Genomic DNA, 25,723 nt, shown 5'->3' with positions numbered 1-25,723 from the left:
TTACCTTCATTGAAATTTCAAGTATTTATTTATTTATTTATTCATTCATTCATTCATTTTGAGTATAGTTGACACAATGTTACATTAGTTTCAGGTGTACAATATAGTGATTTAACTCTGTATGTTATGCTATGTTCACTACATATGTAGTAAAATTCCAAGTTCTTATATTAGGTAGTTGGGTCTATAGGCCTCAAATCCCTTTGTTGATGCAAAAGAGTTGTTATAGCTTGTATTAGTTAACTGTTGCTGTGTAACAATTTATCCCAAAACTTAATCACTTAAAATAATGTAGTTTCTATGGGTCAGGAATTCAGGCAAGACTTAACTGTATTCTCTGCTTTAGGGTGTCTCACAAGGCTACAAATCAGGATCCTTATGGGGCAGGCAGGATGTGCTTCCAAGCTTAGCCATTGGCTGTTGACAGGATTCCAATCCTTGAGGGCTATTAGATTGAAGGCCGTATGTCCTAGCTTGTCATTGCATTGGCAGGAGGCCATTCCCAGTTCTTCGACACATGGGTCTCTCCAACATGGTGCTGTGCTTCATCAAAGTCAGCATGGGAGAGAGTAGCAAGATGGAAGTCACAACTTTTGTTATCTAATCTCAGATGTGATATCCCATCATGTTTGTGTTATTTAATTCATTAGAAACAAGTCACCAGATTGGGCCCCTACTGTGGGGCTTAAGGAGGAGGGTAATGAATGCCAGAGTGCACAGATTGTTGGGGTCTATTTAGAAGCATTTCTACTGCCTGAATGAAGGAACGATTTAGCAGGCTGAGGAGAAAATGATAAAAGTGCTTGTTTCAAAGAAATGAAAAATGACCTCTTTTACTCCATTAACTTATTCAGAGCCAGAGCAAATGAACTTGGTTATTATGGGTTCAAAGTGGGAGTGGCCAGCTCTTCTCGGAGTGGAGAAGGCAAATCAAACCTAAAATTGAGAGGCTAAGTTTAGAATCAGGGTAGCAGCATTAAGTATCAAGTCCAGGGTAAGGTTTGGGGCTATAGACAAGAAAAAGTAAGAGGTGAGGAGTCCAGGAATACTGAACCAGTGTAGATGCAAAATATTAGACCAGATAAGGCAGAAAGGTTGTGGAGGCAGCCAAAAATGAAGAAATAACGCTTAACACTCTTGTGGTCAGGGCTCTCTGATTTTAAAGAACCAGGGTGGGGCCAGGCTTTTCTTCTGTTACTGAAAGTCCTAAAATACTAAAATACTATTATATTTTTGTTTTGTATTCAAACAAATAGAAAATTTTATGGTTTAGTGAAAGTGTTGAAATTACTATTCCAAATGAAATCAAAAGCCATGAAGATACTCCTTTTTTGGCCAACATTAAATTATGTATTTTATCCCCAAATGCAAAGATAGTGTTTTGTATTGATTGAAGATTTAATTCTTCCCTCCAAGTAATGCTTGCATCTGGTGCCTCATTCTGCACCAAATGCTGGACATGGACCTCAGAGTCTTCTAGCTTAGAACAAATATTAGTGGGGCCACCAATGGTTTCTACCGACAGCTGTTTCTAATTTTTCTTTTAACATTGTCTTATTTTGATCTTATATTTTCCTGAAATGTCAATAGATAATTTAGCTAGAGACTAATGTCTTTCATAGGATTTTCAAAATTGGTGAATTTCCTAGGTTTTGTTTTGTTTTCCAATTTGCCATATAGCCACATGTCAGAACAGTGAAACTAAAGTCATACTGAAAATAAAGAGTCACTCATTTCTGGAAAAAGAAACCTAGTCATATTTAGTTCCCTTTCTGCTTTCTTCCAGTCATGTCTTCTACTAGGTGATGGAGGTAGACAATTGTTTTCATCCACCTTTTTTTTTTTTTTATGTGCTTGGAAATTAGCTTCTGTGTTTTCTTTTAATTTTGTAAATTAACTCTTATTTTGAAGGTTTATTTATTCATTTGTACCTATTTTAATCCTAGAACATTTGACTATAGCTCTTCTTAAACTCTCCTTTTTCTTTCTTTCTTTAAACCTATATTCTCTGTATATTGATCCACAGTACAGTTTGTTCAGCTTTTTCATTTATATTAGCAATTGGCTGAACAGCAACTAATAAATCGATATGCAACAATTTAAATCCCTGCTAAAATTTGCCAATGCCAGATCCCAACTGCCAGTTCTGCTTATTCAGAAAATGCTGACATTTTCTCCCCATACCATGTACTAAAGATAAATAGATCAGATAGTACCAGATTAAATTAAACATGGCATTTCTGTATTTTCGGGTTACTTTGCATTGTTTAAAAAAATCTAATAATTCTGAGGAGTTAGCTGTTCCAAATCTTAAAGGTTATCATTTTTAAGGTATTAAAGTATTTTTCAAAACATTTTCTCTAACAACTTACAGAGGTGTCTGCAGTTCATATTCTTGTGTTTCCTCTTGGCTGTTTAATGCTCGACATAGGTAGATGTACATAGAGAGATAGAAATTGATGTCGATATGGAATATAGACAAAAATAAATATTGCACCACTGTAGGGGGGGATGGCTTCAAATAGCTTATCAGGCAAAGGCTCTGAGGTGATGGATGCTAAAGGGAAAGGGGAGTGTGTGTGTGTGTGTGTGTGTGTGTGTGTTGACTGGGAGGAATGTAGGAACCAGAACCAGGTGTGTGTTTTTTCATTTCGAGAGATCTAAATCGGGAGTAAGACAACACGGTCTGAGGAAGCCTGAGTAACAGATGGGGAATGATGATATCTGCCCTTACTAATGTGAGAAAAATTTAGGATACATTAATTTCATTTTACCTGTTCAGTAGGTTGTGCCCAAGAATTAAAGGAGACTTTAAAAAATAAAATTAAAACTTGAAATAATTTTTCTTCACAGGTCCAACAGTATTTTAAATGGCCTTCTATATTTACTGGCAAATCATGTACATTTGTTGCTACATTTCTGGAGTTCTGGTATTTGTAAAAGCCAAAAAAAAATAATAATCATAATTAAATAGGCTGACCTCGTTCTTTCTAGAAGAAATTCTTCCAAATTTGGAAGCCAACTCCAAAGAGAGCTTTCACTGTTGAGAGGAAATATTTGTAAAGAAAATAGTCTGACAGTTAATTTTTTAATGCTGTTCGTTTTGTTAACCTCTAAGAAAAATTGTTTATTCAATATGTGAAAAGTGATTGGCCTCATCTGAGTTCATAATTGCTCAAATGCAGGGTCAGGAGTGATGTTGAATATATCAACATCGTACTGTCTGTGCTCTTGCTTATTTCTCCCTTCTCTATAGGGACCTCTTGTGCTTTCCAGAGAATATGAGGTAGCAATTCATATGTTGATCAAGTGCCCATTCATTGAAACAAGTTATCTACCAGTTATCTACCGTTAAAATCAACTCAAAATGGTGGGAGAGGGGGGTGGGCACCTGGGTGGCTCAGTGGGTTAAGCCTCTGCCTTCGGCCGTGATCTCAGGGTCCTAGGATCCAGCCCTACATTAGGATCTCTGCTCAGCAGGGAACTTGCTTCCCCCTCTCTCTCTGCTGCCTCTCTATCTACTTATGATCCCCCCCCCATCAAGTAAATAAATAAATAAATAAAATCTTTTAAAAATTTTTTTTAAAAATGTGGAGGGAGAAGACAAGATAGTAGACAAAGTATTTGGGAACCAGTGAATCCCCATAAATCCCATGTTATAAATGGTCACTTATGCCACCTGTATGGAAAGACAATCCTAATGCGTACACTAAATTCTTTGTTTACAGAAGTAGAAGGTGATCATTTTTATTCATAATATTGATCAGAAGGAATTTGAACATCATGTTATAATCAGATCTGTTGATGTGCTATGCATGCTATATAGACTATAAAAAGGACCCTCCCAAGACCCGAGACCGAACTAAGCAAATATTGCTTATTATTTCCTTTCATTCATTTAAGGGAGAGAGATGGATTTTGCAAGAGGGAAAGAAGTTGGGAAGAACAAAGGACTGAACTATAACCACATTATGCCTTGTTATTTTTCTAGGATCTCACGATTCCTTCAGCTTCTACATTGACGAAGCCTCACCAGTAGGGCCTGAACAGCCAGAAACGGTCCAGAATTTTGTTTCTGTGTTTGGAACTGTAGCCAAAAAGCTGATGCGGAAATGGTTAGCCACTCAAACAATGAACTTTACTGGTCAACTAGGAGCTGGGATCCGTTATTTCGATCTTCGAATTTCCACCAAGCCCAGAGACCCCGACAATGAACTCTACTTTGCTCATGGCTTGTTCAGTGCCAAAGTCAATGAAGGCCTTGAGGAGATTAATGCATTCCTCACAGATCACCATAAGGAAGTGGTATTCTTGGACTTCAACCATTTTTATGGGATGCAGAAATATCACCATGAAAAACTGGTCCAAATGCTGAAAGACATCTATGGAAACAAGATGTGCCCAGCGATTTTTGCCCAGGAAGTTAGTCTGAAGTACCTGTGGGAGAAAGACTATCAAGTGCTGGTCTTCTACCACAGTCCGGTGGCTCTGGAAGTGCCCTTTCTCTGGCCGGGGCAGATGATGCCAGCACCCTGGGCCAACACCACAGACCCGGAAAAACTGATCCAGTTTCTTCAGGCATCCATCACGGAGAGAAGAAAGAAGGGCTCGTTTTTTATATCTCAGGTGGTGCTGACCCCCAAAGCTAGCACTGTGGTCAAAGGAGTGGCCAGTGGCCTCAGAGAGACTATCACAGAAAGGTAAGTGTCCTTCACATATAAGAGGAAAAGCTTAAGGAATTTAACACACATTCTTAAAGCCGGTAACTGACAGAGCTAAAATTTATACTCATGTGTATTATTAGTTTCCTAGGGTTGCCACACAACATAGCACAAACTGGGTGGCTTAAAACAGGAGAAACTTGCTGTCTCCCCAGTTTCAGAGACTAAAAGTCTGAAATCAAGGTGTCAGTCAGCAAGGCCCACTCCTTCTGATGGCTTTGAGGGAGAATCTTTTCCATGCCTTCCCTTGAACTCTGGTGATGGTTGACAATCCTTGGTGTTCCTTAGCTTGTAGGTAGATTCATCATTCCTGTATCTTCACAGGGTATTCTCCCCATGTGTGTCTGTTTCGTCTTCTTATAAGGCCAGTCATATTGCATTAGGGCCCACTCTAATGATATCATCTTACTATGTCTGCCGACACCCTACTTCCAAATGGGCCATAGTAATGGGTACAGGGGATTAAGACTTCAACTTCATTTTTTTCTAGGACCCAGAACAACACGTAACACCATGCATCTTGACTCCATGTCCAGTTATCTTTTCATAGCGCTCCTTTTCACATTTGTATAGCACTTTATTACAAAGCCTTTTCTCTCCCGCTCACAGACTCTTTTTATATATCTAATTCCATTTGATCTGCACAGAAAACCTGGGAAGTTGTCTTACAGATAAAAACTGAGGTTCAGAGATGTGAAATGTTTTGCTTGAGGCCAGTTGGACAATGAATGAGGAAACAAGGTGCAAATTCCATTCTTCTCACTCTCTGTTCTAGCCCTTGCTCTATACCAGAAGCAAGGATCACTCTCCAGAGTATGGATATTTCATTTGTCAAGCCCAACCACATATGTTGGAGTGGTGATTACTTGTAACTGTACAATGTGAGCAATCACCAAAGATCTCTAGCTCTTTCCCATGAGTGTGATACAACGTGCAGAATTGCACATATCATTTATTCTTTGGAGTTCAAGTACTAAACAATGCAAGTATTGTCTGAAGGTAAAATGTAATTCTGATCAGACTTTTATCTTTAACTTTAGTTGATATTTTGAATTGGGGTAAGGAGATAGAGGATGGATATTTTGCTCCAGGTCTTTGTAGGGAAGACAGGAGATGGGGGGGGCGGTTAGGAGGTGAAATGATATGGATGGCCTCGAAGTATGGCACATAGAATAGGGAATGGTAGATGAAGCTTGCAGTGGAGCAGGAGCACATTTGCAAGAAAGCATTGAGCCAGGCTAAAATAAAGATCTCATCCTGTGAACAATAGGGAGGTAGATAATGGCATTTAATGTCATAGTGACTTGACCCGATCTACATTTTAGATAGATAACTGGTGTAGCATGGAGGCAGAGGACTGGAGAGAGTGGACAGTGAGGAGGTGCTTAGCACTGTTTTGGCATGGTGATGCAAGCTACACTGAGGAAGGGAGAAACCCCAGAAGGGGATGGTATGCCACAACAAAAATTAGGATTCTGTGATGACAATTTGGCTATGAGGTATGATGGGAGAAAAGAGTTAGGGATAAAGTTTTTCTTGAGAAGTAGAACAAGTGATGCAAATTTTTACAGAATCAGGAGACAAAGACACAGGGATTTAAGGGAGGAGCTGGGGAGGCTTCCGTTAGAGTTATGTATACAATATGAGCCCTTTCTGCTTCTGCATTACATCATTTTCCATAAAGTGATGGATTTGATTGTCTCATGTGGCTTGTCCACGTCCCTGTAGAACCGGAGACATGAAATTCACTTCTTGCTCAATTTCCACAATGATTTTTAGGCTTTATTGAGAATTTGAGGCAACAGGGTAGATTTTATAATTATGATAATACAGATAATTTAAAATTGCATTTTAGAATTGTCTGTAAGTACAAATATTCTGGCCTGGGATATCTCACCCCAGAGACATCTGTATGACTTGAACTCCATCCTTGGGTCTCACGGCTGAAACTTCTCTTCCACTTGTCTTTTCTCATCTCTTTTCTTCCCCTACCCCGACATTGTCTTGGAGATGCCACACTCTAGATTATTTTTCCAAATTATTCACCTCTCTTCTGGCCCTAAGTCTCCGCTAGTCCCATCAGAGTGTTCATCAAACCAAAAAGGTTTTCTATTTAACAACATACCTTCTATGAAAGTTCATGTTTTGGTAAATAACAACTTACCACCTCTCTTACACCCTTAAAAATGAGGGAGTTATAACATATACATATAAGAATTTGCTGTTCTCGACCATACCACAGAGGCCCCAGATCTTGAGGAATTCCTGAGGACTTACTAGAGGTGGGGAAGAGGCAAGAGGGGTCTGAGACTCAGCCAACTCCAATATCCCTTATTCTCACTACGTCTTTAATGAAGGAAGCTTCATTTCTAAAATTTTACATGTTGGTCATGAAAGGAGTCTTCCCATAGCCCTTCCAGCTTTACCTTCTGTTGCCTGATTCTATATTTAGGAGAACACTTTTCCCTATATTATGCCTGCTTTGCATTTGGCCAAGAACCATACCCTGATTTTACCTGTGTAGGAAATAACCTTTGGGTAGTCAAGAAGAAAAATCTACTCAAGGAATAGATGACTTTCATTTTTCTCCCTGTGGTGTTTCATGCAGCTAGGTCTCTGCAAGTTATAACTTGAACTGCTCTTTGGTTACTTGTGCTATAGCACAGGGTTAGTGAAGCAGGATTTGTGGGAAAAAGATCAAACAAAGTACTGAAAATTATATATCTACAAAACTGTCTCAAAATATTCACAATCTTTAGCATATAAAAGGCACTAACAAGCATTTTAGTGAAGAATCCTATTTAAATTGAACTAATGCAATGTTGTGCAGGCACTTAATTTTTTTTTTCCAGATAGCACTTATTAACAGCCCACAGAATTCATTTTGAAAAACTGTTCTCAGGCATCTGCTCTAAATCAGAACTTTTCACTTGCCACTGGCTTACTTCTCTGGCAGAGTAGAGCTCTGTCATTGAAAGGAGGAAAGAAGAGGGTGGGGAGGATGGTGGGAAGAAAAAAAACTAATAAATTGAAATGAAGACCCTATAGATAGTTTTTTTCTTCTCTCTAGGATTATGCAAATTACCTGCAAACAGTTTGCAAATATATCTGAACCTGGCCAGGGTGAACAGAATTTGCCTCAGAAGTACTAGAAAGACCTCCTTGTAAACAAATTACATTGCCTGTATCCTGCATATGATATATGTGTGAAACTCACGTTTTGTTTTGATTTAATTTGACATATTTCAGCCGTCTGCGAGGGTTATAGAAAAAGGTCATTGTCTGTCCGTGGATAGTGCCTGGCAAAGGTAATTTACTTACCTCTGAAAGAGTCAGTGAAAGAACACTTGATTCTCCAGGGACATATTGCTTCTCTTTCCTCATCAAGTGATAAAGCCCACAAAGACAACTTTCTGCCATTTTCCTCTTGCTATTGTGCACAAATATGCACATTCAGAAAGTCCTCTGTTAACACCGAAAGATGTAATGAGACTCTCTTTTGCCACCAAAGAAGTTACTAGGCGATGTTAAGACCTTCCTGGGGCTTAAGTATTTTCATCTGCAAAATTTGGAGTTTGCTCTAGACTATCTCCAAGATACTTTCCAGTTCTAAAACCCTACAATCCTAAGATCCTTCATTGGACTAGTTTCCCTATCACTTTATTATTGTGCCTAATTTGGGGGCTAACAAAACTCTAAGCACATGCATTTAGACAACAGTGTTTGAAGCTGTGGGTGGTTTTCAGGGAAACTGAAGTCAGCCAGCATTCAGGTAGTGTGGCTTTCAATCCGGCCACTGGTTCCAAATACTGCAAATGCATTTTCCACATTTTAGCAATGCCAAAAGACACAGATTTTAATTTCTTAAAGACCTATTTTTAATTTATTTTTCAAACACCAGCTTTTGCACCTCACCCCCACGGAATTCACACATTCTTAAAAAGAAGGTGTGCAACTTGAGTCAAGTCCTTCCCTAATTTGTTGAGGTTTATTAAATTATAGGTTTTGTTCGTTAAAAAAAAAAAAAAAGTCAGTTAGACCACCTGTCAGAATATTCAAGAAGCAATACGTCTTGAGAAGTAAATTGATACTGAATTAATTTAGACAATGTTTAAACAGGCCAACAATTTAGATGATGATGATAATGGTTGGTGATCATCTGTTTTAAGAGTTCCACATCTGCTTACTACTGTGCCAACTGCCCTGACCATTATCTCTTATTATCATAGTCATTGCCTTGAGGATAGGATAGAATTTTCAGGATATAATTGATTGTTGGTTGGTTGTTAATAAGTATCCGTGTGACCCAACTGAGAAAATAAAGGCGACTATGTTTGTTGAGTCCACATCATGTCCCAGGCAAAGTGCTACATGCTTTCCACGAATTGTATCCATTCAGTCTTCCTTCCAACAAGGTAGGTATTATTAGATACATTAGAGATGAAAAACTGATCCTCAGAAATGTCTAGTACCTTGCTCAAAATTCCCATATTAGTTTGACAAAGCCAGCTCATTATTTGGGTTTATTTGACTCCAAGTTCTATGCTTCCTCCTGCAAACTAGGTAAAATCCACATTTCTTAACAGTGGTACGTATAATACGTTATCTGTCATCTTGGAAGGCAGAGTCAAGTCCAGGGGTTTGGGAAGGTCAAGTGGGCCACAGCTGGGATGGCCGTCATTATCATTTTGAAGTGTTTGGCTTTTCCTCAAGAAAGCATACCCAGGTAGAATGCTGTCGTGGGGGATCATGGGAGCCACGCCACCAAATAACAGAAAGGAAAGGAACTTAAAGATGACTTGGCTTAATCCTCATTGCCTTGTGCCCTTGCCTGGTGCCTCATTGCCTTGTGCCAATTTGACTGTTTGCATTGAGTAAGGAAATTGAGGCCAGAGGAATGCTAAATGATTGCCCAAGTAATAGAGGCAACTGGCAGCAAAGATGGGATTAAATCCAGGTCTCTTGGCTTAAGAGGCAGAATTCTGTCCTTCCTCATCTCAGGGAGGGATGAAGACAGAGGATGGGCAGGAAGACTGGAGAGGACCAGAGAACATCAGGCTGCAGGCATCAACACGGAAGGGCAAGCTGGCTCTCAGTCTGCACTGTGTGAAATGTAACAAGGTGCCCTGGAACCTTGCCTTGAGAGGTCAGAGGTTAGGTCTGCAGATGGGCCATGGATTTTGTGCAGAGCTGGCCTTTCCTGGGCTCTTTCTGCCTTATGACCACAATAAATTCTAATATTTCCATGTAAAGGGCTCACAACCACAACTCACACAACACTTCTGCTGTCCAGTTCACCCTCTCACTGCTGGCACCCACCAGGGTGGGGCTGATCCCTGGCAAGTTGTTCACCTGCAGCACCAGTCCTCTAGGAATTTTAGGAAACCCACAAAAGGTGGAGACTCCAAATGGTTCAAAGACAGCTCAGGGTGACAGGAGAGAGCACCAGTCTCCATGAGGAGTGGCTTTCTGGCTCTGCCTGCCCTGGGGCCATGCCCCCAAATAGGTCAGTGCACCCATGGAACAGCTGATCAAGGATTAGTCTGTTCAGTAAAAGAGAGAGCTGCCTCCCTGGGCTACGTATGCCTGCAGAGAAAGAATATCAAGGAGAGTATGGAAGATCCGTATTAGAATAATCCCCCTTTGTAAGATGCTTTCATCATAAGATTTCATTTCTTCAACATGTACTTATGGGAGGTGACATTTATTCAACAGGTTTTATTCTCAATTTGCAATTTAAGAAACTGAAGGTCAAAAGTGCTAAATAATTTGTTCAGGTGAGACTTGAACCAGTGCTAGGATCAATTCAAAATCTAGGTCCTTTGAACCAGTAGAAGGAGGAGTCGGGCTTGTAAATCAGAAGGAAGCATCCGGAAAGCAAGCCTCTTGGCCAAGGGGCCATAGTTATGGAGAGTTTATTCAAGTTACTTAACATATAGGGTAGTATTAGTTTGCAGAGTAGAATTTAGTGATTCATCACTTACACATAAACATCCAGCGCTCATCCCAAGTGAATGCTCATCCCCACCTCTCTCCCCTCCAGCAACCCTCGGGTTGTTCTCTCTAGTGAAGAGTCTTACGGTTTGCCTCCCTCTCTGTTTTTATCTTATTTTATTTTTCCTTCCCTTCCCTTATGGTCACCTGTTTTTTTTTTTTTTTTTTTTTTTTTTTTTTTGTTAAATTCCAAGTATGAGTGAGGTCCTCTGTTTGTCTCTCCCTGACTTATTTCACTTAGCATAACACACTCTTGCTCCATCTGGGGTCGTTGCAAATGGCACGATCTCATTCTTTTTGGATGGCTGAGTAATACTCCATTGTATGCAGACACCCATCTTTATCCATTCATCAGTCGATGGACCCTGGGGCTCTCTCTGTAGTTTGGCTGCCGTGGTGGACACTGCTGCTGGATGGGCACATGCTCCCCCAATGTTTATGGCAGCGCTATCAGAATTTTACGTTTCTAACAGACTCCAGGTGAGCCCTTCTTTGAGTAGCAAACTGCACCTCAGCCATCCCCCGCGAGACATAAACTTGGCTTTAGGAAACCTGGAAAGAGTTAAGCCCGAGATTTATCCGTCCTTTTCCAACACCAGGTTCCGGTAGGTCTTCCTTAAATCTTAGCCATGACCTCACTACCCACAGACCACGCCAGATCTGTTCTGTCACTAAAGTAGAGCTGCTCAGCACTGATTTCCCGAAAACCAGTCCTCTGCTCTTCTCTCTCATGCATCATCTCTTATGAAAGGATGTCATCACCGTCCTTGGTTGATGGTGCTGCAGGAACACGGACAAGTCTTAGGGGAGGGAGCCTTCCTTCCCTTGGGCTCAGAAGCACATTCCTTTGCAAAAAGCCTTAGCAACTCTGAGGCTTGGTGTCTCCCACCAAACCCAATGAACATTACAGCACTTTGCAACCCCGTGGACTCCCCAGTCCTGCTTTCAAACAGTAAAAAAGAAGATTCTCTAACAACTTCCAACCATGTGACTCACAAGTGACTTCAGCCTGGGTCCTGCTGAGGTATGACAAGAGGGAGGGCTGTCTGTAACTCTCTCTGTTTCCCAACTTTTGACCTAAGAACTTTTAAAGCAAGAGCTCTCTCTTGTCTTAATTCTGCCGGTGTTGTATGATTGAAGTACAGGTGAATACAGGCAGGAACCTTTCATTATCCGTGTCAGGAAAGTCAAAGATGAGAGCGATGTCCAGCTGTTGGGAAGTCAGATGCTCATTCAGCGACTGGTGAAGATTGTGTGTGTGTGTGTGTGTGTGTGTGTGTGTGTGTATGAGAGAGAGAGAGAGAGGAAGGAAGGGAGTGTGTACATGTCCAGGGGTGTGTGTGTGTGTGAGAGAGAGAGAGAGGAAGTGTGTGTAAGGGGCAAGGGAAGGAAAATACATATAGTTTTCTTAAAAGCATGGCATAGAATAGAGGTTCACCCACTTCAATCTCTCTGGATATCCGTTTTCTTATGGGGAATTGCTGGGCAGATTGCGTTTAACATCTGAAAAGGAACGAACAAAGGGTGTGGCTGGAACTCCCAAAAAGCTGAGAGCAGATGGGTTGGTGGTGGGCAGATGAAGACCGAGAGGCCCGCAGCAGGGTGTTTAGTCAACTGGGTTGTGGCACAATAATCTGGGGACCTCAGCCAGCGACTGAGGGGGTAGGGGGGCTTGTCTGGGATTTGGAATGAGCTGTAAAAGGTCCTGTCAGTAGACATGCCAGTAAGTGGTGTCTGACTCGAGAAGTGAGGCGGACCAGATGTGGACAGCACCGGCCCCATCCTGGGGTACGAGGAGGAGGACTTCAGGCCTTTTCTCCCCTTTCGGCCGTGTGCCTGCAGGGCTCCCGACGTGGAGGGCAAGTCCATCCTGCTGAAAGCTCATCCAAGGGGACCAGCTCCACTCTAGGGAGACCTTTCCTAAAACTGAGGGAAGAGGAAGTATTGCCAAATCACTAGACATAGTTACGCAGTTGACCGTGCTGAGCTTACTTGTTGCCGCAAAGAACACACACCACTGGGAAGCATGAGTCATCCCTGTGTGAGAGTGCTGTTAGGAGGGACTTGTAAGCCCTATAGAATGGGGGCTTAGGCTGACTGACTTGGGGGAAAGTTTAAGGAAACAAGGTTCTCTCTAGATTGGATCCTGTCCGAAAGCGAGGTTGATTCTGTAAATGGGTACCTCCATAAGTCTTACCTATAGGGTTAGAGAGGATAAATTATAATCGGTAAAGGAGAAGCGGCCTCATTTATTTCAGTGTGGGGAGGTAGAGAGGTAGATGTTTGGTTACTTTGGGGGTGATCTTGCTTCTGTGCTTAGACAAAATTACAAAGTATCCTTTTTTATCTCACTGTCTCACTATCCCAGATAATGTTGTCTGAGGCTGGTGTTCTGGGAGGTGGTTCATGTCAGAAAGGAGAATAATGGGCCAGCTTCCTGATGTCAGGGGTTGCTTTTAAGTTTCTTTTCACCCTTTCCAGTGCAAAGCAAGGAAGAAATATCACTTATTTCCATTTGCTTTGAAAGCCTCTGGTGTGAAATCGGCTTTCCCTGTGCTTTTCCATTGTGTTGTTTTTCTCAGGGAAACCAACGAGACCCTGTCTATTCAGAAGCCCAGGCTATTTTGATAATGAAGCCAATCCAAGAGTTTGGTGATGCCCTAGCCCAGGGTTTGTCTGCTGAAAACACGAACCCTCTGCATTGAGCCCCACCTCCAGCCAGCTGGCTACTCTTTCCCCGTAGTCTTAAGTTTCTGCCTATCTCACTGGGCAAGGGTTGGAATCCCAGTTGGTGAGCATCAAAAGGGTTGGGGGTGAGAAAGAAATGTGAGAACACGGCGTTTTAAAAAGGGAATTGCTGATCCTTTAATATTTGTGAACATGCCAACTTCCCCAAATTTCACAACTTATTCAGGGCAGGAAGAAACAGGAGGTGAGAGTCAACTGTTACATTTACAGTTGAATTGTTTTCTTGCCCTTTTTGGGGGGCAAGGGGAGGCATATTAGTCTTGGCCTTGTTTGAATGGGTGCCCCTGAAGGCTCATTTGTGCTGGCTGTACTTGGTAGACCCAGCTTTGCATGACTGAGCTACTCATTAGCAAGGGTGACTCTGGCAAGTACCAATACTTCTCTAAGTGAGGGGCATCAGCTAATCCTCTCTGTCAAGGGGTGAAAGGAAAAGGGGTTGCTCTACCCGTACCCCACCTAGCAAAATTCTTACATAAAGCTCAAATAGCTGATTGATACCACTCTAGGCATTGACATTGCAGCGTTTAATTTATCACATTCAGTTAATAAAATATTTTCTTCCATAATATTTTCAACAGAACAACAACAATTTAAAAAGCAGAAAATACAACATTTTCTCAGATGATCTGGCCGTGGCATTTCGGAAGAAAATACTACCTCCAACACTACAGACACTAACACTTGGCTTCACGGTAGAGAGCACAAATCTCCCAGCTCTTGATCTGTATGTCTGGGATTATAGCCTCGCTCATTAACTTATTTTAAAGTAGTAAAAATCATTAGACAAGGAAAGATAGAAACTTGCTTGTCATAATCAATTTTTTTTTTTTCGGAAATCACAAGTATAGCTTGCATTTTTGCTTTAAAATATTCCTTCCTGCCACCCCCTCATCACTTATTTCCCTGTGGTCTCAGCTGTTAAAAGAGAAGAAGCTTACCAGTTGTTTCTGGAGCCGTGACATCGTTTCGTGCAGGAGTGGTACGCGGCAGCGAGACTGTAATGTGTGATTTCATTAGCGAATGCTAAAAGCACGGGCTGCCCTTTGGAAATGTATGGGAGATTTAGCCAACATAAAACTCACCGTGTCGCTGCCTCCTATGTGAATACTAAGCAGAAAAGCTGTTGCCAGTATGACTTAACTAAGGTTCGAAAATGAACCCGTTGGGAGAATAACTAACAAAATAATGAGTTACATATGAATGCACATTTTCCGGATTTTTTGATTCATCTTTGAAGAGTTGAATTTAGACAGCCTGTTTCTCCAGATACAATTCTTGTAAGAAGTAGCTTGTAGTGAATCGATTGTAGGGAATTTGGTTAGATCACTCAGTCTAAGTTCCGTCTGTTAACAGATACCATATGCGAATTTGGGGGAGATGTGATGAATCTATGGCTAAAAAGTATCCTGGAAACTTAGCTTTATTCCTGTCTTGGTTTTACATTTACTGGCCAGCAGTTGAAGGTTTATTTAGTGAATTTGACTCATTGCCATTCACAAGCAGAGCAGACTGAAGAATATTATACCTTTGGACACACACACCTCATTCATTGCCACGGTGTGCCTACACTTTACCCATGTGTCTAAGCAGCCCCCAAAGAGGATATGGCCAAGGACTCTTGTATCTGGTAATGACTGAGAGACTCCTTAATGCCATGAACATGGATGGGGACATTTTGATGTCTCCATGACATGGGCCATGGAAAGAAATGCTTATTCAGTGGTCCGCCATTTTCTGTTCCAACTAGCATGAGGTAGCCAGATTTAGATTGAAAAGGTGGTGTGTGTGTGTGTGTGTGTGTGTGTGTATGTGTGTGTTTTGAAGGGATAAGAAAGAAGTAATGAGAATAAGTAGAAATGTACTTGTTTCTCAGGACCTGTGAGGAGAGAAGAGTTTCGCATGCAGTGTGTCCTTATCTTTCAATGGAGGGTATAGGAAGTGCTCAAATACCCAAATGTGGTATTCTCTCACCTAATTCCAAGATTGTTCTGGAGCATGCATTTACATTCTTTTAGCTTGCTCTAGACCTGATATTTTCTTTAGTGTTGTTCTTGAGGTATTTCTCTGGCAATTTCATTGTGAAATTTTTTTTCCTGACCCACTGTGGTCTCAGCTGTTAAAAGAGAAGAAGCTTACCAGTTGTTTCTGGAGCCGTGACATCGTTTTGTGCAGGAGTGGTACGCGGCAGCGAGACTGTAATGTGTGATTTCATTAGCGAATGCTAAAAGCACGGGCTGCCCTTTGGAAATGTATGGGAGATTTGGCCAACATAAAACTCACCGTGTCGCTGCCTCCTATTATTATATTTGTGATATTTTGAGGTTTTTCTCTGTCTATGACTCTTGCTAAAAATTCAAATAGAACTTAGATATGGTGGCTAGAGATAAGGAAGAAAATATTGTATTCCATTTGGTGAATAGGACGTTTTTCATGCTATGGGTTTGGAGAATTTTAATTTCTACTTTTCAAGGTGGACCAAGGTAGTCTTTCCCAGAGTTCAAGAACCCGTCAAGTCTTTGAATCGGCCAGTCACTCAACCAACATGAACATAGGAAGACCATGCTGTGGACTTAGAGTTCAAGTAGGAGAGGCATAGTGCAGTGTCTTGTAAAATATTGCCTCCTAATCCTTAGGTTACAGGCAATCTTTTCAGAATTTGAAATCTATGTAAGAAACAGAAGTAGAGAATGGTACATGATAGAATTTGCAACTGAGTACTAACACTTTGACCAGTAGGTAAGTTATCGGATATCTCAGCACAAGAATACATTAGTGTTTCCTGCCCTTTTCCTTTCCTCAAACCATTGTAATGATGTGCTCAAATACCAAAAGTATATCTATTTTCTTTATTTAAATGTGATCTACTTTTGTGGTTCTCCAATCATTGACCATTGCTAAGATGCTAAGAAGCATCTTTTCTAAGGTAGAAAATTCTGTTCGGTTTTGGGAACATTTCCAGACAATAAGGTTCAGACTAGACCAACCTGTGAGAGCTCCATGACGATCTGAAACACCCAGCCAAGGACACTCAATGCTTTGTGTGTTTATTGGTGTTGTTAGTGATGGCTGTTTTTGAGAGAAGGGAAAACAAAAGCACTATGTGAGAGGATTTCCTTTGGACCACAAAGTTCAGCAAGTCCCCAGAGGAAGCTTGGTAACAACCTATTACATATCTTATTGTAAAAATTGGAAGTAGAAAAATACGCCTTTAGGCTTGACACTCTGTCCTGCTCACTGTATGTGCCAAGATCTATTCCTTTGTTATCAGAAGTATGTATCAATGGAGAACGTGCCCTCATTTATTGAATTAACTTGACAAGGGAGCCACCTTTGGGACTGACTTCCGAAAGACAGCTGAGAAGCAACTTTTGACAACTATGGTTGTTGGTCTTTGCACTATTTTTTCCTCTCTTCCTTCTCAGTTTTGCAGTGAAAAGGGACAATTTTATAGCAACTTGGCAAAATGGTAGTGCAGGAAGTCCCAGCTGTTCTTGCCTCAGCTGCCTGCGAGATCTAATAACATAGGGTGGGAATAGCACATCTCCCAGAAGAGCGTGCACATTTTAGGTTGCTTTAATTTCCCTGCCAATTAGACGTTTAAGATGCCAAATGTATCTCCAGGCAACCTCTGTGACAATTTAGTACCCTTTGGTAAAGGAGCCTAAGGCAAAGAAAGATTTTCAAGTGGCAAGTAGCAGGAAAAATATTTACTCTTTCATCACCAAAGGAAAGGGCATGTACGTACCCCATGGAAACAGGAGGACACAGGGATATTAACTACTGAAGGATGTTAAAGAGCCTGGGAGGCAGAAATCTCGGCTAAGAGCAGGATTTCTTAGCTCAGCAGAACTGACATTTTAGATAACACAGTTCTCTGCGGTGAGGAAGTATCCTGTGCATTGTACCATGTTTGGAAGCACCCCCAGCCTCTGCCACAGGACTCCAGTAACACCTTGCCCCCCAGTCACAGCAGTCCAGAATGTCTCCAGATATTGCCAAATACCACCCCACCATGTGTGTGTGTGTGTGTGTGTGTGTGTGTGTGTGTGTGTGTGTAATTCCTCTAGTAGAAAATCAGTGGCCTAGAATGTAGATCCTGTGAAGGTATTTTTCCTGGAGCTCCATTCCTTTCCTTGTTCAACAAATGATACCAACTGCTCAGGGATTAGGGAAACATACAATATTTAGTTATATGGCTTGTGGGTTTTTTTTTTTTTTTGTCTAATTGAACATGCCAAAATATATACATTTTCAGTTTCTGCTGCCTTCAGATTAGTCACCTGGGACTTTACTTATCCATCTATGTGATACTGAAGCACTTTCAAGACTAGTTTTAGTGGGGAAAATCTTCATCTTTTCAGGGTGAACAACTTTTAGTTGTTTTTAGGTTGTTTTGAAACAACCTAAACACAGGGTCAAGTTTAGTAAATAAGGTGGGTGGGCAAAGCTGATGAAATCCAAGCCAAAATTCAAGTGGTACAATAATGAGATTGATTTTTCTTCTGTGCCTCATGAAGATACTCTGAAGGCAATTTCAATAGAGGAGTTATAAAAAGATTTTGAGTCATCCTACCATTGATGGGATAAGTGAATAATCATCTCCACAGGTAACAATTCTGAATGATGGCTCACTTTCAGCTTGTAAGTTTTGGGGTGTGTGTTATAAAAAGAACATCCCACGTCTTTAGAGACATACCTCATAGAATAAAGTAGTATAAGAGAAAATATTCTTGATTCTTGAGAATAATGTCTATCTTTAAATATATTTATCATTATTTGTATTATGTTGATTGAACTATAGATCATTGCAGAACATTTACTGAGTCTGTGCTAAGTGCCTGACTTCAGAACGACTAAGATACAGTCCCTCGTGCTCAAGGAGAGTTACTTTCTAGTGGGGAGACATATTCATGAACAGTTTATTTCAACATAGTGTGGTAAGTGCTAAGATAAACCAGAAGCAGATGTTTACTGGTTTCTGAATCCAGCACTGTCATTTACTAACTAATTATGTAAGCTGGAAGAAGTCAATTTCATCTGCCTTCAGGTTCCTGATCTTGTAAAGTAAAGACATTGACCAGGCTTTGTCCCCTCGTCTGGCATCAATACTCTAATTCGACAGTAACAGTGACAATTTCCAAGGGCATACCTATTACAGTGTTTTTAGGGGAAATCTAATCATATGGTGTCTAAACTCTAACCTTTAGTTTCAGATAAATTATTACCAAAACGGGAAGAAATGCCCAATTAGATGTTCATGAACACCAACTCTTGAGAGACCTGACCTGTTACTGGCAGTTCATTGTTAAAGGGTGATTGTAAACTGAGTGGATTATTCTTTCTTTTTCCTGACTATGCAAAGTTGTCATGAGTTGTGTGTTGCTGTTGTTGACCAGGAGTTGCTGTATCTTAGGAAAATGGCAAGCTGTGGAAAGTGAAGTAAAATGTTTATCTTTAAAAATTAACTCATAAACCCTTTGTTGTTCAAATAGGTGCATTATTAGAAAAAAATGAGTGACATCCATTAACCTAGGTTCCAGTTTGTATGATTTTCAGGTTGTCAGTTTGACCTCAACATTCTCAACTGTAAGATGAAGTAACTGGAATAAGAAGTTATATTTTTGAGGGCATCCGGATGACTCAGTGAGTTAAGCTCTCCCTTCGACTCAGGTCATGTCTCAGGGTCCTGGGATCAAGCCCCGCATCAGGCTCTCCACTCAACAGGGAGCCTGCTTCACCTTTCTCTCTGCCTGCCTCTCTGCCTACTTGTGACCTCTCTCTCTCTCTCTGTGTCAAATAAATGAATAAAATCTTTTAAAAAAATGTTATATTTTTGAATAACTACAGTAGAAAGGTTTCTTCTCAGTGTAAGCCTCCTAACATTGAATGATGCAGATATTTTCATTTCTGTTTTATATGTGGAATAAAGGAGGCTTAGCAAAGTAAATCAACACACGCAGCCTTACACAGCATCTGTGGCAGAGCTGGATACAAACCTATGTCTGCCAGATTTCAGAGTCTGTGTTTCTTTTTTAAAGCCCCTACACATCACTCCACATTCTAAGTTGTTTCTGATTAAATTCTGAAATTGGATGATTTTTTTCGGGAGGAACCCCAGGCAGTCATCTGAAAGTACCATATTTACCAACAAGTGCAAAATGAGAGAGAAGGAAATGTTTCCATCTCCTTCCAAATTCAGGAATTTTAAATAACAAACAATTTAAAAGTCCTGTCAGAAGAGTAGCTTTCCCCAACGTGTGAAAATGGCTTCCAATGAGAGTCTTTGATTCCTACCCAGAATATTTTCAATTTATGATGCTTCAGGGATCTAGAAAAGGCAATCCAATTTGCAGATTAGCTCCTTTGGCTACTGTACCAACTGACATGCTATAACATCAAATAAGTGTGGGGTTCTGTTGGGTAGCTTGCCCAAAAAACAGACCTCTGTCTCCGGTTCTAAACTTCCATCTGTGAGGAGCCTTGGTGATTCAAGGCTTATATATTACAATTGTGATAGTGAGTTGGAGATTAAAATAGTCAATTAAGTGAAATAACCTTTTTAACTATATTATTTTTTATGTTGTAGATTTAAAAAAAAAAAAAAAGTTGCAGTGGATAATAGAGCCAGGGATTAGCAAGAACCCTCAGATGTGGCTTCCAGCGGAGAGTAGCAAAGCAATCTATCCATTCATTTCTTTATTCCTCCTTTTATTCTCCATCCAGGAAATGAGTGAGAGAGATTCTCCAGTTCATTCCATTAGGCATCTTGTTTATGATTCCTGTATAGTTTAAGTAGCTCAGAAAATTCACTCTGCACACAGAGTTGAGCTTGTCCTGACTACCACTTGCCATGTATGATCTCAGGCAAGTTTTTTTTTTTAATTAAAAAAAATTATTAATTAAAAAATTTTTTTCATCTTTTTTAAATTTTTTATTTTTTTATAAACATATAATTTATTTTTATCCCAAGGGGTACAGATCTGTGAATCGTCAGGCAAGTTTTTAAAACTCTCAGCCTCAATTCTTCCTCTGTAAAATAAAAGTCTAAATATATCTCTCTCAAAAGACTACTGCAAAACGTGAACATGATAATTATGCAAGGTATTCAGCTCAGACCCTGACACAAAGTGACAGAGAAATAAATGTTGGCTTTTATTATTATTATTAACAACAATATTTTTGTAAGGACACTCTGGTATTCTGCTAAATTAAAAAAGTAAATAATTCTCTTCAAGAACCTAATTGCCGATGAAGAGATCTCATTATTAAGTTATATATTTTAAGTAAGTTAGGTATTTCATTAATTAAGTTGACTTTAAATAGAACTTTATTGTTATTATGATTTAGATTTTCCAAAAGATGTGGATACCCAGGCAATTCTAAACACTCCTATAAGATGTTATCTGGCTATCTTGAGGCATATATCTTGGGGTTTTATTTTTCTCTAATGCTAATATTACAGATTTATATTATGTTTCTCATTGTTTTTATTTTCTTATAATCAGTTTTTAAACTAAGCTTAAGTCTGTTATAGTAATTCTGTACATCAGAATTACCAGTGGAACTTTCCAATCTATATGTGTTCAAGCCCCTTTTCTGGAGATTCTGCAGTGGGCATGGATCTCAATGTCGTTCTGGTATTGAGTCAGCTTTGAGAGCCACTGATTGACTATACCATGAGCTCCTCAAAGACAAGGAAACCACCTTTACAGTTTTGTATGCTCTAAAACGGCTTATAATAGCACTTGGGTATTTTCTGGAGTTTTGGAGGTCAGATATCATAGAAGACAATGAAAGAAAATTGGTAACATATTCCAAAGAAACCAAGTCATGCATGCTTTTGCATGAGCTAATACCTAATAAATAATTGGCCAGAGCAACCTAAAATTATTACAATAACAATTCTTAATTGCTAACAGTGTTTTCTAAAATTCAGTCTATAGTAAGATTCTGAAACCTATATTGCTTTATACCAAGGAGTGAAGATTAGCCACAATTAATAAATAACTTAAACGCCCGTCCTTCAGGGATCTATTGACAAATTGGGCTAGCTGGATAATGTTGACAAGGAACTGTGCTGAGAAAGACATATTATTGCCATTAATCACATTCCCATTGCCTAAATATATCAACCAATGTAACAGGTTCTGTTGGAAATAAACACATATCCACCTAAGGGTGAGGTCAAGCATGTCTGCACACACATTGGTATTAAAGTAAAACTGAAAATAACTCATTATGTCTCTTTTAGGATCTCTGTCACCCTTGGTGACAATTTGGTGTGACTGGGGTAATTGTGCAGCTAATTCTGACAGCTAATGGTGGGCCCCTGGGATGTGTACAATTTCCACATCCACATCCCGCTCTCCCTGTTTGCCATGTAGCTTGGGAAAACAACACATGACCCTCCAGATGGCATGGCTTAGTGAACCTTCCCCACTTTGGCCATATCAGCAGAAAGATGGGAAAGGAGGAAGGTTCCTTCTTTCTCTGGGAGTCACTTCCCCACGAGGTTTTGGAAAGGGTTCATAGCATGTGTTTCAGAATATATTAATATCAGTAAGGTTTGTTCAGACATGGTACTCTATAAACTGGATTAAAGTGAGAGGCCATTTTCATCTTCAAAAACAGGAATCAACACAGTTTGGGAATTGTTGATACCCCCAATAATATAAAGCTTAATATTTGTGTTAATGGAAGAATAATCTAAAGGAGCGACCCACACAAAAGTTGGTTAATAATAATAGCATCTCAACAATTGCTGACACCTGTGATCAGAGATCCACACATCTGAGATGATTTGCCCAAAGTCACTTGCTAATTTTTACTTCAGTCAAAGTCTCCTGTAATCATGCCCAGTTTTCTCTCCATAACACAAGGTCATCTGTTGGTAGTAATGCCCACCATTGTGGTCGATTGCTTGGGGACACGAGACGCTCAGTTTCCTTGGAGAGGCAGTTAATAAATTTTCTTGGAGAAGCAGTAAAGATAAATGGCCTGATTTTGCAAACAATTATTTCACATAAGTTAAAAATCAAAGCCAAAAGAAATCATTTGATGTCCAAAAGAAAAAGATATACCAGTGGAATGAGAAAGAAGTCCTGAGGTATGGTGAGCAAGAGGTATTTTCTTCTTATATTATCCTCACCTATTCCAATCCAGACTTCAGCCTGACCAACACCCCCTGCCCCCACTTTCCAGATCTTGCATGCAACATACTCTTGTGATTAGGACAGCATGGCTCATGGATCGGATGAAAGATAACATCTGGTGAGTGAAACAATGAATGGTGAGCGAAAACAACCAGGAGCACGTTGGTGGCTCAGTTGGTTAAGAATCTGCCTTCAGCTCAGGTCATGATCTCAGGGTCCTGGGATTGTGCCCCACATTGGGCTCCCTGTTTAGTGGAGAGTCTGCTTCTCCCTCTCCCTCTGCCCCTCCCCCTGCTTGTGTTCTCTCTCACAAATAAATGAAGTCTTTTTAAAAAAAGAAAACAATGCAACGATGCTCTGTTCCTTTAAATGTGTATAATATGGTAAAACCAGTTAAAGAAAACTCCTAGGCATAAACTTCCAGCTTGCTGAGTAGATATGGAGGTCCTCTTCAGGGGTGGCAGGAGGAGAGTTTGGATGGAGTATAAATGAACACTGTCTACGGCATGACTCTGTTAAGAGTTCAAAAAAAGATGGAGAGGAGAAGTGAGGTGGGGGAAATCGGAGGGGGAGACAAACCATGAGAGACTGTGGACTCTGAGGGAACAAACTGAGGGTATGGGAGGGGTGACGGGTGGGGGGTTGGGTGAGCCTAGTGGTCGGTATTAAGGAGGGTACATATTGCGTGGAGCACTGGGTGTGGTGCATGAACAATGAATTTTGGAACACTGAAAAAAAAATTAAATTTTTTAAAAAGGTGGGGCTTCAGGCAGAAACAGGAGCATGAAAGTTGGAGGAGATGTGGACTGTGATGTTATCATTTCAGACAAGTGCCTTTTTGCCTCGGAAAGATCATTATTATTCAAACTGTAAAGTGTTGTAGAGTGCACTGTCTCTGTTCCTGTTGAAGAGGTATTGCTTCGGGTATTATATGGCTCTTCATAGCTCTGTGCATTTTAAAATAAGATCTCCAAAGGCAGAATAATCATTCACATCACATAATAAAATGTTAAGTTAGAAGCTGTGATACCTAGAATTCAGAGTATGTTCCGTCATAGAGTAAGAGGCTGCCTGCTTCTACACTCTTAGCAGACTGATGCCTGGTATCAGGCTAGTGCTAGTGGAGGGAGGAATTAGTAGTATAGGGAGGTGTCTTGGAGTAGACATGGACACACTGGGGTTTCCAAAGTTTGGTGTGTATCTGTATTCTGCTAGGAGTTTTTTCTTTAGACATATAGACCAGTATGTGCCTACAGATAAGAGATATCATACATTACATTAGGGAAATTACAAGGGATTCTGTATTCTGTAACATTGCATTTGGGATTAGAGCAAGAGATAATTCTGGTGAAAGAGAAATGGTGAACATTACAAAGGGTCTTCATTGTATTCCATGCTGAGAAATTTGAGGCTTCCATGAGAACTAATTGAAGGGTTCTAAACAGGGAAGGAGTACGGTCAGACTTAGGCAAATCACTCCACTTACAGTAGAAGGAATGGGTTCAAGCAGGGCAGTACTAGACCAGAGAGGAGACAGAAGACCCGAGAGGAGTTACCAGACCAAAATTCCCATTGAACAGGAATTCTGTCTATTTTTACACCTCAAGATCTAGGTATATAATAAGTAGTCAACAAATGTTTGTTGTTGAATATGGCTGTGGTTATAATTTAGATACCATATGGTGATGGACAAACCAATATGGTGGCCACAGGAATTAAAAGAGGTCGACAGAGATTCTGAGAATGTTAGTAAGGTAGAATCTACAAGAGTTGACAATTGACTTGTTATAGGAAAAGGTGAGGGGAAGGAGTTGTAGGAGTCAAAATAAAAGCACAGGTTTCTGGCTTGGCACATGATGCCATTCACTAAAGTCAGAAACACTGGATGTAGAACAAGACCTAGAGAGAGAGAAGACGATAGTTTGCTTCAGGTATGTGGTCTTTGAGAGGTTTGTAGGACATCCAAGTCCTGATGACCTGAAAGCCCTGGGAAGAAGGATCTGAAGGTGTCAGGAGAGTCCTGGCTGTGACATTATGTGGAGAAGTTACCACTACATAGATGGGAATTAAAGCTGTGGAAATAATGAGATTGTCCACTGGTTGCATGGGGTGAGAGGCATCCAAAAAGAAGTGGATATAGTTCTGACAATCACCAACATTTTATGTTTGGGCTGAAGAAGAGTGGTTGTAGAAATGTGCAGAATGTGTGTAGAAGAAGGAGATATTCTAGCACTGAAGATATAAAGATAAAAGAAACATAGTCCTTCCCGGGAGAAGTTTGAATTCTGGTGTGGGAGGAGGAAATTAGGTAGATAATTCAGAGCCATTAATGTTCACAATAGAGATGGAAAGTATTGCTGGAGCCCAGAGGAGAAGAGTCCCTACCAATCCCTTTACTCCTGTCCTCCCCCGAATGCACAAGTAGAATCTGAACAATTGCTTACCCAGTGAGTGTTTTCATAGCACAGCATGACTCTGTATTTTACCTGCTAATTTGCTTATTATGTCTCCCTTTCATAAAATTGAAATGCCACAAAGACATAACATTTTATCTATTTTGCTCACTTCTGTGTTCCTCGTGCCTAGAACAGTTGCCAACAGATAGTGGATGTCAATAAATATTTGTTGAAAGAATAACATGAAAATCATACACCAGATGTGTACTGACATTAGACCATATCTAGGAAAGCCTACTTCTATATAACTCCTGAAATGAATTTATTTTCTTGTATTGGGCTCTTTCTCTTAAAAGCTGAATTCTTGGGGGACCTGGGTGGCTCAGTGGGTTAAGTGTCCAACTCTAGGTTTTGGCTCAGGTCATGATCTCATGGGTCATGGGACTGAGCCCCAAATGAGACTGCATGCCCATGGGGGAATCTGCTTAAGGATTCTCTCCCTCTGCACCTACCCCACTCAAGTGTGTGTGTGTGTGTGTGTGTGTGTGTGTGTGCGTGCACGTTTCCCTAATAAATAAATAAATAAATAAATAAATCTTTTTAAAAAGTTGAATGCTCAAAATACTGGTTTGGACTGAAGGTTCCAGTATGCAGTGTTTTAGTTAAACAAGAGGTCATGGCGTCAGGATATTTAATGACTCCGGTAGACCTC

At 40.4% G+C, this 25,723-nt stretch overlaps 1 protein-coding gene across 1 annotated transcript in view; it reads left to right on the top strand.

The window, feature by feature from the left end:
• The window catches only part of PLCXD3 (phosphatidylinositol specific phospholipase C X domain containing 3), a 185,982-nt gene that overhangs the window by 115,427 nt on the left and 44,832 nt on the right, over positions 1 to 25,723 (top strand). Inside the window, exon 2 of the mRNA XM_059173886.1 lies at positions 3,992 to 4,700. Within this exon, the coding sequence (XP_059029869.1) occupies positions 3,992 to 4,700 (709 nt within the window). The remainder of the gene's footprint in view (positions 1 to 3,991; positions 4,701 to 25,723) is intronic.

Source organism: Mustela lutreola, chromosome 5 (genome assembly GCF_030435805.1).
Source record: "Mustela lutreola isolate mMusLut2 chromosome 5, mMusLut2.pri, whole genome shotgun sequence".
Taxonomy (NCBI): domain Eukaryota; kingdom Metazoa; phylum Chordata; class Mammalia; order Carnivora; family Mustelidae; genus Mustela; species Mustela lutreola.
The sequence above is the reverse complement of the archived record's forward strand: the minus strand, read 5'-3'. Positions and strand labels throughout refer to the sequence as shown.